The sequence below is a fragment of the Megalopta genalis genome, chromosome 2 (genome assembly GCF_051020955.1).
Source record: "Megalopta genalis isolate 19385.01 chromosome 2, iyMegGena1_principal, whole genome shotgun sequence".
NCBI classification, from domain to species: Eukaryota; Metazoa; Arthropoda; class Insecta; order Hymenoptera; family Halictidae; genus Megalopta; species Megalopta genalis.
This window is the reverse complement of record NC_135014.1, coordinates 11,129,487-11,141,975: the sequence shown is the minus strand read 5'-3', so window position 1 is coordinate 11,141,975 and position 12,489 is coordinate 11,129,487. Positions and strand designations below refer to the sequence as shown.

General features: G+C 42.2%; 3 protein-coding genes across 7 annotated transcripts; 2 read left to right on the top strand and 1 right to left on the bottom strand.

Annotated features, from left to right (window-relative positions):
• The first annotated feature begins 327 nt into the window (after positions 1-327).
• On the top strand, positions 328-2,095 carry RpL15 (ribosomal protein L15). Of its 2 annotated transcripts, none has more exons than XM_033471237.2 (5): positions 328-476; positions 785-965; positions 1,256-1,392; positions 1,468-1,578; positions 1,776-2,095. In XM_033471237.2, the coding sequence occupies exons 2-5, from the start codon at positions 794-796 to the stop codon at positions 1,968-1,970; spliced, it is 615 nt and encodes a 204-aa protein (XP_033327128.1). In that variant the 5' UTR covers positions 328-476; positions 785-793; the 3' UTR covers positions 1,971-2,095. The 2 variants fall into 2 exon arrangements, with proteins under 2 accessions (XP_033327128.1, XP_033327130.1); XM_033471239.2 differs by lacking the exon at positions 328-476 and adding an exon at positions 485-569.
• A 100-nt stretch (positions 2,096-2,195) lies between these two features.
• On the bottom strand, positions 2,196-3,247 carry Arpc3A (Actin-related protein 2/3 complex, subunit 3A). Its single transcript, XM_033471240.2, has 4 exons — positions 3,091-3,247; positions 2,756-2,929; positions 2,489-2,684; positions 2,196-2,430 (listed from the first exon to the last, which is right to left on the bottom strand). The coding sequence occupies exons 1-4, from the start codon at positions 3,094-3,096 to the stop codon at positions 2,276-2,278; spliced, it is 531 nt and encodes a 176-aa protein (XP_033327131.1). The 5' UTR covers positions 3,097-3,247; the 3' UTR covers positions 2,196-2,275.
• Positions 3,248-3,453: 206 nt separating this feature from the next.
• On the top strand, positions 3,454-12,469 carry LOC117220830 (uncharacterized). Of its 4 annotated transcripts, none has more exons than XM_033471199.2 (15): positions 3,454-4,648; positions 5,033-5,120; positions 5,190-5,338; positions 5,421-5,630; positions 5,719-5,743; positions 6,995-7,151; positions 8,774-8,814; positions 8,909-9,177; positions 9,308-9,473; positions 9,535-9,803; positions 9,952-10,454; positions 10,546-10,719; positions 10,814-10,950; positions 11,036-11,192; positions 11,275-12,469. In XM_033471199.2, the coding sequence occupies exons 1-15, from the start codon at positions 4,526-4,528 to the stop codon at positions 11,438-11,440; spliced, it is 2,634 nt and encodes an 877-aa protein (XP_033327090.2). In that variant the 5' UTR covers positions 3,454-4,525; the 3' UTR covers positions 11,441-12,469. The 4 variants fall into 4 exon arrangements, with proteins under 4 accessions (XP_033327090.2, XP_033327091.2, XP_033327089.2 ...); XM_033471200.2 differs by having other exon boundaries at positions 3,456-4,648; positions 9,556-9,803; XM_033471198.2 differs by having other exon boundaries at positions 3,457-4,648; positions 10,811-10,950.
• The last annotated feature ends 20 nt before the right edge of the window (positions 12,470-12,489 follow it).

Genomic DNA, 12,489 nt, shown 5'->3' with positions numbered 1-12,489 from the left:
TCAACATTATTTATTTGCATTATTTACCAAAGTGCTGAATTGGCTACGCGTCGCTCACCATCGCCAACTTAAATGTTGTTTTTATTTTCTACAAGGATTCGTGACCGAACAGGCTACCCCCTTCGTTTTCAAATTTGCGAATAGAATCGCAATTATTCGTCGACTTATCGATAGTTGCGGTCTCTTCGAGTTTCGAATTTTCTCATTTGAATTTGATTACCCGATCGGACATAGAATATGGTACAAACGACAGAAAGATCACTCGCGGATGAACTTTTGTCCGAACAAACTGTCTAGTTACCACTTTATCGACCGCGGAGATTCGTTATACGAAACTCGCGCAGGTGTCGCCTCGATCGACGGTTGTCACCATCTAGTTACCTATCTATGATGCTGTCTGGCCAATGCCTCGATACGTGCATGCCGCTCGCCGCACGTCGAACCGAAGCTCTTTCCTGTTGTTCCAGTTGTGAAGGGTGAGTGATTCGTGTTGGAAATCGCTAAATATCCTGTGCATCCACGTTTTTTTCTGAGCCTCGTGCAGAGAAGATTATTCACCAGGCCCATCCGTATAAAATGTTCTTATAATTTGTTAATATTATTTGAGTAAAAACATTCCAGTCGCTGTTTTTGTTCAACTTAACCACCATACGAATTTCATTCGTTTGCACGCCGTGTTACTTTTATGCGAACAATATCGAAAAGCTTTTGGCTTATTTTGTTTAACGTGTATATTCCACCGTGTAACAACGCATTCTAACCAATTTGTTATTTTATTTTTCAGGGATTCGCAATGGGCGCATACAAGTATATGCAAGAACTCTATCGTAAAAAGCAGAGCGATATGCTCCGCTTTTTACTGCGAGTTCGATGCTGGCAGTACCGTCAGTTGACTAAAATGCATCGTGCCCCGAGGCCATCCAGACCCGACAAAGCTCGCCGTTTAGGCTACAAAGCCAAGCAAGGTACGAACGATATTTAACAAAATTCATTTCTGTCTCCGTGTAAACAAAATCTTTACTTTGCTCTTCTGAGTTCTTAATTCTTAAGTCAAACTCCAATTTGCCAATTTTATTGTTCCAAGCGATTGTTTTGTATGCTTTATATTCTTATGATGAATCGTACCATGCACCACTCTTACAGTTTTATGATGATATATGGTATACCTACTGATATTGCTTTATTCTTCCTTCGAGCATTGACACGCTTCCCTAACATGAAAAATTAATTGAATATACTAATTTCTTACGCACAGGTTTCGTCATATTTAGAATTCGTGTAAGGAGAGGAGGACGTAAACGTCCTGTACCCAAAGGAGCAACATACGGCAAACCCAAAAGCCATGGTGTAAATCAACTGAAACCGACCCGGAAATTACAGTCCGTCGCAGAAGTAAGTATTGCAACACCAAAATTGGTTGCTTGTTCTGTTCAAATAAACGATTCTCAATTCAACCATCGTTTTCAGGAACGCGTAGGCCGACGTTGCGGAGGTCTACGAGTGTTGAACAGCTACTGGGTTGCTCAGGATTCTACGTATATGTACTATGAAGTGATTCTGGTTGATCCTGCACACAAGGTACGAATCATAACTTTTCCAGCTCTATTCGTTTTGTAGAAGTCCACACCTTTAAAATGATGATTCTATAATCAATGCAATTGAAAACTAATGATTTATTATCTTCCTTGGATGTCTGAATCTTAAAATTTGTTGAGAAAATGTAAGGACCGCCGAACGACGCCTCGCTAAATTTGCGGTGTTTGTTTATATTTTAGGAAATTCGTAATGATCCAAAGATCAATTGGATATGCGATGCTGTTCACAAACACCGTGAACTTCGCGGAAAGACCTCAGCTGGCAGAAGCTCACGAGGATTGGGCAAGGGACACCGTTATTCACAAACTATTGGTGGTTCGCGTAAAGCGGCATGGTTGAGACGGAACTCGTTATCGCTACGCAGAAAGCGATAGACAATTTGATATTTACATTGTTAAGACTTCTGCGAACAAGATACATCATTTTATTGATATAATACAGAATTTTATGTCGATATTATGTTATATCCTGTACGAAATAAACATCTCTTCCGTACGAATCACCTTTACATCAACGTTTCTCTCTCTTTTTGTTTTTTTTTCTCATTAGTTTATTACAAATATAACAAAGACCACACAATAAAATTAATAAGACATTGAAACTTTTAATCTCTGTATTTATATACTGTATGAATTTTATAATCACCTTCAATGACAGACTTGTTTTCTTTTTAATTTATCTATTGACCAGGACCTGATAAAGACTTATCCATGAACTTCTTTTTGGCAAAGCATAACCACCACTTACTAGGTTTGCCATCCTCTCCGTATACTTTCTCTACAAGTCTTACACCGGTTTCCTGTCTTATTTGTTGTAAATATTGTCTCATAGTGTCTGCAAAAATTGGCATACAATGGTCACCGCGTATTTCGAATATAAATACAAAGTTTACCTGCTTCCATAGGATTGCTTGGCTTAGCGTACACAGAGTTCAAAGGAAATCCAGGATCACCGGGAACATCGAATTTTGATTTAGCCAGAGAGTGCATTTCGTTTGCGGCTTGAGCCTGGGTTGCGCATTTCTGCAATCTTTTCAAGCATTCAGTTATGTACAATGTGATATAAATTAAAACTCTGTCTGCTTCGCTCTGCAAAATCATTACACAATTATATACTTTGGGAGGTAATCGATACATAATGTATAGGTAATGCCATTTACCTTGATTTCGTATGTTCGAAAAAAGACATTTGCTTTGAAGAAGTACAATGCTTCATCGATTATATCTAAGTCTTTTGTAAAGGGTGGTGCAGGACCCCTAAAATGAGTTCGAATCGGCAAAAGCGCCATGTTACCAATGTTTCCATTGTTTTCTACGAAACTGGAATGATATGCCTGTAACAAAAATTCGTCAATATAATAATTGTATGTATTTGTAAGATTTGTTTCTTTTTAAGTTTGACAGTTCGTTATGCACACAATGTTAAGGGAACGCCCTTAACACAACTATGTCTATTTTTCTCTGAATAATAGTGACGTTCATAAAAATTACTTACAGGCATAGCAATGACACAGTTTCTAAGATAATAATATATTTTAATCAATTTCAACACGTATTTTGTCAAAAAAGTGTAATTCACCGCATTTGAGTAATCAGATACATACACATCACATAGGTGCGATAAATTACTGGTGCAATGTGTGCACAAATCAAGAAGCTTCATTCAGGGTTCGTACAGCGCCAATTGGTAAATGGCAAAATGCCGAAACTGTTAAACAAAATTACCGATAGACGATTTTGATTAACAGTTTGAGCATTTTGCCACTGACTAATTGGCGCTGTACAGAGGCTGAGAAAAGCTTCTTGATTCTGTCATAAACGTCGCTACTACCATTGATAATCAACGATGTACATTATAATGTTGTGTATCTTGCTGCACGTACCTTATATTTACCAAAAAAAATTTGATACCGTACGTATCTTTCTTTCATTCATAATTTTTCAAGTGCATAAACACAAGTTGTTCTCATCTATAACAGTGGAAATCTTTCCACCGTACGATGAAAAGCCACAATGTGCACCTAAATTTTATTATGTACAATTAACAGGGAACATGGAGAAATAACAGAGATTGAACCAATTTTGGCTTATTAAATTTCATCATCAAAACTCTGTTTTTTTATTATAAATTTCTGTTTCAAAATTCTAATCTACGCGATTTTAGTGTATGCATGCATGCGTACGTTTTGTACATGTTGAATAGATGTGTCGTAATTCAGTCGTAATTAATTTTCAATTACATGTATGTAAATACGTGTAATAAATATGTGTATACAGAAAAACATAATTTAGATGTAAATAATATGGTTTTTTTTATGCGCATAAATAATTTCGGCATACAATGTATACATGAATGTATTGTGTATAGCACTGTACAGTAACGTAACGGAAGTGATCCTAGGGATTTTTAAATATCGAAATACCTTCTCAACATCGTGCAATTTAGGCCGCACAGTTTGACGCTGTGGTGATTGAGGGAAGTATATCTTTGCTATGATTGGCTTCACAAATGAAGAGGGATAGTACCGAGCGAATGAGAAGGCACGAAATCTTGCGCAAATTTGGGTATGCGATGGAATATGGGGATAGAAAATAGCGTCGACCGGAGGTTTGCTAAGTGCGACGTAGAAGGGAGCATTTGGTAGCGTCTCTGCGATTCTTGGATTGGTAGCCTATTCATTTGGTGCGGGAATTACTTCCGGTCATTTCCGTTCAATGGCGACGGCGATGGATAGTTTATTTCGAAGCGTGTTGTAGTGTCTTCGCCTTCGAAATTTCGAGGAGTTTTCCAATTTCTTTTCCTCGATACTGTAATTTTACCACTACATTACGCGTATGAACAACAGTGTACCGATATTGTTGCATACGCGGGTGTGTTAAGTTTCGCAGCTTAATCTCGCATTGTGTTGGACACTTTTTACCGAAGAATAATGGCCGATATAGAAGGGAAAAAGTTGACCGAGCTCCGAGTAATAGATCTGAAAACGGAGCTCGAACGACGAGGGCTTGATAAAAGCGGCAATAAAGCAGCACTCCTCGAGCGTCTTTCAAAGGTAGACTTTCATACTTCTTGCGATTCTCTCTCAAGCTATTCGTTTGTATGCCTTTTACTGTTTTGTCGCCATTTTAACCCTATTGAGAAATCAATGAAAATTGGTAGTACGTTGCTAACAGTTAGCATTCGTAGTATAAACGAGGCAAGTTTAATTAGTACTTCGACGATTGTTTATCGCAGTTTTTAACATTCTTTCAGAAAACGCATTGTTTCATCCTTATCAACTCGACGCGAGTTATTTTAATTTTCTTTCGTGTACGGCTATTTATTTGTGAAGGATCAATGAAAATGTAATTCATTGTATAATTATCTTCTCTAGAACAATTAATAGAACTTGTTTAGAACTGTTTTAATAACTTTGTTATTGTACTCTTATGTATAGTCCATATCTGACGAAGGGAAAAATCCGGATGAATATCTCATTGTACCTTGTGGCGGCGTATGCAAAGTCAGTCCAAGAAAGAATAGTGGTTTGTATCCAATAGAAAGCATGATGCCATCATAGAGTTTGTGCCAACATTTTTTGTTTTAATTTTTAGTGACCGGTACGACGAATCCAGATGAGACAACAGAAATCGCAGAAACTCAAAAAGAAGATGTTACAGACGTGCCAGACATTTCTGAAGCAAAGGTGAAAATAGAAGTAAAACTTTCCACTGAGAAAGAATTGACCCCACCGAAGTTGGAGGTAACAAACAAAGATATACTTTTAAGCGCTTTATGGAGTATTCAATGAACTTGTAGCAGGAATATAACAAACATGGTATTAGGAATCTCAAGGGGAAGTCCAAAATAGCAGTAGCAAGGAAGTAGAGTGCAAAGCAGAACCCAAGATTCAGGTGAAGGTCGAATCGGAAGCATCAGCGGTAAATGAAGTCGCGGCAAATTCGGCTTCTACGGTCGAAGCTAATGGCATCGATAACGAAGATTCTATTAATTTGACTATTGGGGAAGACGAAGAAAATCTCCTCGCCGAGGAGGTGATGCTATTTGTGTTCTAATTACATCGTTTAAATGGGAACTATAATTGAATAAGTTGAGTAATATATCTTGATGTTTCCATTGCAGACCGAGTCTCACGAAAGGCACAAAGGTAAGTGCTACAACGCACCGAATCACATAACTTATCTAGAAGTTAAGTAAGAATTAAAAAAATAGACGTAGCTATACTTTTATTTATGATGACGAGTAAGTTATTCGAAACTGCGGCATCAAGATCAAGGGACTGTATTTTCTTCGAGCGATACGCCTCGTCTATCCAGAACCACGATCGTGCCGAATCCGTCTACAAAGTTGCACACGATGGCTCTCATCTTAAGCCCGTTCTTCGAACTTCTGAATAAGCACCACACCTGTACAGGATGCGATGCGACTGTTCTCGGCACATGGACATGGCGCGGGACGGCACGCAACGATTTATCTACAAAATGCGACGGGCCGACGGTCGTCGAGGTTTCATCCAGACTGAAGCGCACATCCGTCGTCGTGTTTGCAACGTGGTCGACGACCACGTATACAAAATCTTTCCCATAAACGCTAGTCTATAAGTTAGTTAACGCTAGAGTTTGATATACAGTTACATTAATTCTACCTAACCGCATAGAGCATCGTTGGAGATCATTCTGCTTCCAAATTATGTGGATACAAGAAGACTGAAGTGTATATCAAGCCACGAATCTTCCCCGTGTATAGTTAATGCTACGACGTTGTTCGTCCCACCATCGAGACTCCGACAAATCGATATTTTCGAACCATAGGAGCCATAGGAACCGCAATAGGAACTCCGAAAGCAGACGCGGTCGCTTGTACTCGTACAAAATTTTCTGGCATCGGCACTCTGCCGTCACACCATCATAGAGCCGTATAGACCTATCGGGGAACTAATCGTACACCGTCGCATCTTCCTTCTCCTCCGGTGAGACCGGTTTCTATCGCTTCCTGTCTCCCAGATTGGATTCCTCGTCCGACCGTACGTTCCAGCTTCCAGTACTTTGTTCGCGAAAGAGAGAGTCTAGTCAGGCTTCGATTTCGTGGTCGCGTACGCGGAACAAGTGTACGTGTACGTGAAGACATGCTGCTAAGGTAACCTTTAGTCCCGTAAAATCGAGAGAAAAGAAACGGTAAAAGTAGGGTCACCGTGGAACGTACCATTGAAGAGTGAATTTGTGATGTTGCGAGATCACGCGCGGTCTTCATCGTAATTGAGTGTGCACTCTGTTAGTGGCTCGGACACAGTTCCATGCTGTGGATGCAGGAAATGCAGGCCACTAAGCAGGAGCGTTAGGGAGGGAGAAGAAATCTGGCCTCGCAGAAAGTGACCATGGTACCTTGATTGTCTCTGCAGATGGAGGAGAGAAGAAGAAAGTCGAAGAGAACAGCAAGAAGGGAGAGTCTAAAGGGAGCGGTAGAGCAGAAGCCGGCGCCAACAGCAAGGAAGGGACCTCGTCAGGCGCGAACGTCGGGACGAAGAACAAGCAGGACGGTGGAGACGGAAGCAAGAGGTTGGTCTCTCATTGCTAAAACAAACAAAAAACAAAACAAACCGTTCACAGTGTGGTACGACAACGAAATGCCATCCGAATCCAACTCTATGATAGCGATGCTCTCACTCTCTCCTCGGCTGCGCATACGAGTACGAATATCATCAGGATAAGATACTGTCGAACGATGGATTCCCAAGATGAAATTATTCGTCAAAGTCGCACGCAAGATTACTTTATTCCATTTTTTTCAATCGCATACACGAAGTTTCTTTCCGCTCGTACGTTTAGGCTGTAATTCCTAACTCTGGAAAGTATGTTAAGAAATTCGAGAAATTGGCTAGCAAACTTAAAATATCAAACGAACCAAGTCCCATATATACCGCTCCTATTCGTAAACGACTATTTTTCAAAGGTGTTACACGCTCTACGATCACGAAGATATTTGTTCTTTAGAAAAATATACCTAAAAAAAAACAAAAATTAAAAAACAAACAAAACGGCAGCTGCATCGAGCACAATTGCAAGAGTACTTAGTATCTCGAGATAAATTCTACTCTCGGCAGGCGGTCGAGAAACAATCTTATCGGTAACCAGAGATACAGATACAGATATATATATATGTATGTATATATGTATATTGTACAGATAGTGATACCGATACCGCTACTCTATCTCGCGCGTGTGTGTCGATACCCGTTTCAACTCGACAAGAAGTGCCCTCCCGGAAGAATCGCCAAGGAGACGATGATGCTCTCTTTCTGGAAATCTGTTGTGTAGAGGGATATACGCAGTACGATATCGCAATACAATCCCACACGGACAATACTTTTGTTAACACACGAGTGAGATGAGAACTGGATCCGCAGAACGCAACGAAACAATGCGTAATAGAAAAATAATAACTCGGGAAGAAAAGATCAAAGTGGTAACGCTATTTTGTGTAACAACGATGCATACATAAGTGAACGCCAAAGTGCGATTGATCGTATTTCGTTACTGTTGTTGTTGTTGTTGATGTTAATTGTTGTTGTTGTTATTATTATTATCATTATCGTTATTATTATTACCGCTATTACCGCTGCTGCTACCCTACTACTACTACCACTACTACTATTACTACTACTACTATTACCACTACTACTATTACTACTACTACTATTACCACTACAACTACTATTACTACTACTACTACTATTACTACTACTACTACTACTACTACTACTACTACTACTACTACTACTACTACTACTACTACTACTACTACTATTACTACTACTACTACTATTACTACTACTACTATTACTACTACTACTACTACTACACCATTACTACTACTACTATAACAACTACTACTATCACCACCACCATTACCATCACCATAATTATCACAACCACTATTCACAAAACACTACTATCACTACTACTGCTATTATAATTATCGATTATTAGCATTACTATTGTTATTACGATTGCCGAGAACAAGAAAAGTTGCTAGCCAAATTTATATGCTTAACATAGTTACAGAGGTACCTATTAAGCCTCAGAAAAGTCATAGTTTTTAAAGCATTACTTCTTGTACATACAATTAAGGATAGTTGAAACTATTTTTTGGATGTAACGAATACAATCGTTATTTTCAGCACGGAGTCTAGTAACAAGAATCAAAAAAGGGATGATAAAGGTAACTATACGGAGCGTGTTTCACAACGAAAGAATTTTAGGAGAATGTTCCCCGACAGTCAGGACACGCCACGATCGTCTTTTTGTTTTCGCAGACAAGAAAAATTCACAAGTTAGCCCCGTTAACGCGAGCAGCAGAAATTTATGGGTATCCGGATTGTCTTCGAGCACTCGTGCCACCGATTTGAAGCAAATATTTTCAAAATACGGAAAGGTGATCGGCGCGAAAGTGGTTACGAACGCGAGGACACCCGGCGCAAGATGCTACGGATACGTGACCATGTCGACGAGCGAAGACGCCGCGAAATGCATCCAGCATTTGCACAAGACGGAACTCCATGGCCGCGTGATATCCGTCGAAAAGGTAGGTATTGCCACGATGAGGAAAGGGGGCGAAACCGAAAAAAAAACGTGACCATCGTCTAGAGTTTCCGGCGTTGCGATTCCCTCCGGTGGAATCGTCGACGAATCACCGATTCGGTTTGCGTTTCAAGGCGAAAGGCGACACGCAGCAAAGTCACATGCGAAAACGGGACACCGCCAACGGGAAGTCTGAAAAGAAGGAAGAAAAGGACAAGTTGAAGGATAATCACGACACAGCCGACCGGAAGGAGAAAGAGGCGAAAAAGGAAAAGAGCGAAGAGAAGGGATCGGAAGCAAGTGAGTGATCGACACACAGTTTCTCTAGGCGAAAAGAGCGTCGACGAATCACCATTAAAAGAAACGTTTAAATGTGCGGCAGCGAAAAAGTCGGACGAGAAAGGCGAGATCGGCGAAAACAAGAAGACGGAGGCGCAGGAGAAGAAGGACGATGCTTTGAAGGAATCGGACTCGCGATCGACCAAATCGACCAGCAAGAAACCGGAGAGCGAGAGAGGACGACGTGACGAGAAGAGGATTCGGTCGTGGGACCATCACCGATCTCACACACGATCCCGTAGTCGCGAGCGACGCAGACGCGACGATGTGCTCACGTTCGCAAAGATCAGGGTAAAGAACGCGCCGAGACGGGATTGATTGTTTAGCGATACGTTGCGTTCCTTTACAGCTCCCGTTCGTTCGATCGCCTATGGCCTGTGGTCTATACCGTCGAAGCACGCTACGCTGGCGATTATTAAGTACGGGTCTCTGCTTTCAGGAAGAACGGGAGAGGCAGAGATTACGTGAGAAAGAGCGAATGCTTCGAGAAGAGGAACGTAGAAGGCGAGAGGATATGGAACGACAAAGGGAAATCGAGCGCAGACACAGAGAAGAGGCAGCACGCTTGGACAGAGAACGAGAGAAGCTTCGTCGGGAACGGGAGAGGATCGAACAAGAGAAAGCCGAGCTTCTTCGTCTTGAACGGGAACGTCAGAAGCTCGAACGGGAGAAGTTGGAACGTGAGAGGCTCGAACTCAAGAGGCAACAGATGCGGCTTGAAGAGAGCAGACGTGCGCCTCCTCCGCCCTCCATAAAGCGGTCCTCCAGCGACAGAAGAGATCCAAGAGACATGTACGTCGAACCGGACAGGAAACGCATAGCCACCGAGCACAGTCGAAGACACACTCCGGATCGCGTCAGCGATCGTCGCGGTGAGATTCTGGATCGCGTCTCCGACAGACGATTGGACTCGTCACCGCCTGCTCGTTACGAATCTAGCAGGTACTGTATGCGAGCCATTTATGGATCCGCAAAATCTTGCTCGAGGCTACAATACCTTCATTGTAAAACCATGAAATTCGACTTGCTCCAGATCCACTCAAGACATAGGATTGAAGAAAGAATTTAAGCGCAGCAGTGACTTTACTTCGCGCAGTAGTCGTCCGGAAAGTTTCTCCGACGTTTCTCGCGGTAGGGAAGTGATCGTTCGCCGAGAACCGCTCAGCACGACCACCTCGTCGATCGATCCCCGGCAAGTTAAAGAGAGGTAATTCGATTGCCGGTTAGCTGCGCTTACCATGCTCCTTTCGTTCTTAGTCGAATTGGCTCGAACTCTGCCGAATCGTTTTCTTTTCCAGCAGATACGAGCGACCAAGCACGACCACGTACACACGCGAGCGCGAAGTGCGTCGATCCGAACCTGAAACCCATAGAAGTTCCAGGGACAGTCATACGCGTTACAGCGAAAGTTTCAAACCCACCGGCTCGACCACGCCGCGTGAGTATCGCGCGATTCCTAAAGATCCCGTTGCCGGTGCGTCCAGGAAAAAATAAACGAATAAATAAATCTCGGGTCCCCGCAGGTGACAGTCGCTACGTGGAAAGCAATAGAACGACTAGCAGCTGGCACTCGGGACCGCCTTCCACGAAATCATTTAATTCCGTGCCTAGTAGCGGCACCCGGGATCCGCGAAACGAACCATCCAGCTGGAGTTCCAGATCGTCGGACAACGTAAACAGGTACGCGCACCCTGCACAGACATTCGGCTCCGATCGAATCCGGAAACACCTACCGATACGATGGACGATCGATCAATTCCAGATGGAGTAATTCGAGCAGCATGGGAAATACGTTGCGCCATCCTGTCCCGCCGACTTACCAGAGCGGTCCTATTCAATCTATGGGATTGACAGCACCTGGAACAGCACCGTCGTACGATCGCTTCGATCCTTACAAATCGTCCATGCCAAGCATGAGAAAATACTGATTCTCCGTAACCGATGCGGGACACCGTAACGAATGATCCACACCCGGTTCGGTTCTACAACTCGACTCGACCCGATTCGACCCGACTCGATTTGTTTCGTTTCGGTTCGGTTCTAGTACGTACAACGCGTTCGCGCGAGGAACCTATACCCTATACCTATTACCTATACCTACACCACAATACCATCCCTATTTCTACTCCTATTCTCATTCGCAATTTGTAATTTGAATTTGCATCCGCACTTGCATTCGCCCCAGTCACGTGGGCGACATGTTTGCGTCGCATCAAACCGGAAACTTTTAGCGCAATTTAGCGACTAGTCTTTGTTGCGATCACCCGCGCGCAGCTTCTAACTTCTGAGACGATCGCGGGACACGCGATACGCGATCGACGATACCCTTTTCTTTTTTTTTTCTTTTTACTTTGATTTCTTATTTTTTATTTTTTTCAATATGCCACGCAACGCGACCACACGAACAACAGGCACGAATCGCAACGGTCCGATCGGTCGTCGCGACATCAATGAATTTTGTACAACCGTGAATGAACATTATACATAACGATCGAATGATATTAATTGTGAAACGCTACTCGCTCTATTGATTGCGATTCCGATTCCGATTCCGTTTGTACGATACGTTGCCGTATTTTCATCCAACCAACGCCAAGATCCCTCGTTCGTTTACATCGATGAATATATTCTTCTAGCACGTTAAGGTATATCGTATTTTACAATTTTATCGTGTACCTTTAACCGACGATTACTACGCGGAACAACACGCATACACTCAAAGAGACACGTACATGTACACGTACATCTACACAACACGCACACTTCGAATCTCTCACGATTCGACGCGGGCGCGCGCGTACATATTCTATAAGAATATGACTGAATTTGTATATTGAATTCCATAAGAATTGTATATCGAGCGACGTTGAAATCTACATTCATACGTGAAGCACACGTACCACGTTTCAGTGTAGCAACAATTATTACGGTATAAATAAATTTATGGCATATTAGTAGCTGTCGTTTCGCAATCTCA

Bases quoted from the DNA above. Each gene is read 5' to 3' on its own strand.
- Arpc3A (XM_033471240.2), bottom strand. The intron at 2,685-2,755 runs GTAAATGGCATT...ATGATTTTGCAG, and splicing joins TTCGAACATACGAAATCAAG to AGCGAAGCAGACAGAGTTTT. The intron at 2,431-2,488 runs GTAAACTTTGTA...CAATTTTTGCAG, and splicing joins AAGCAATCCTATGGAAGCAG to ACACTATGAGACAATATTTA.
- RpL15 (XM_033471237.2), top strand. From the start codon at position 794: ATGGGCGCATACAAGTATATGCAAGAACTCTATCGTAAAAAGCAGAGC. The intron at 1,393-1,467 runs GTAAGTATTGCA...CATCGTTTTCAG, and splicing joins AATTACAGTCCGTCGCAGAA to GAACGCGTAGGCCGACGTTG. The intron at 1,579-1,775 runs GTACGAATCATA...TTTATATTTTAG, and splicing joins TGGTTGATCCTGCACACAAG to GAAATTCGTAATGATCCAAA.
- LOC117220830 (XM_033471198.2), top strand. From the start codon at position 4,526: ATGGCCGATATAGAAGGGAAAAAGTTGACCGAGCTCCGAGTAATAGAT. The intron at 5,744-6,994 runs GTAAGTGCTACA...TTGTCTCTGCAG, and splicing joins GTCTCACGAAAGGCACAAAG to ATGGAGGAGAGAAGAAGAAA. The intron at 8,815-8,908 runs GTAACTATACGG...TTGTTTTCGCAG, and splicing joins TCAAAAAAGGGATGATAAAG to ACAAGAAAAATTCACAAGTT.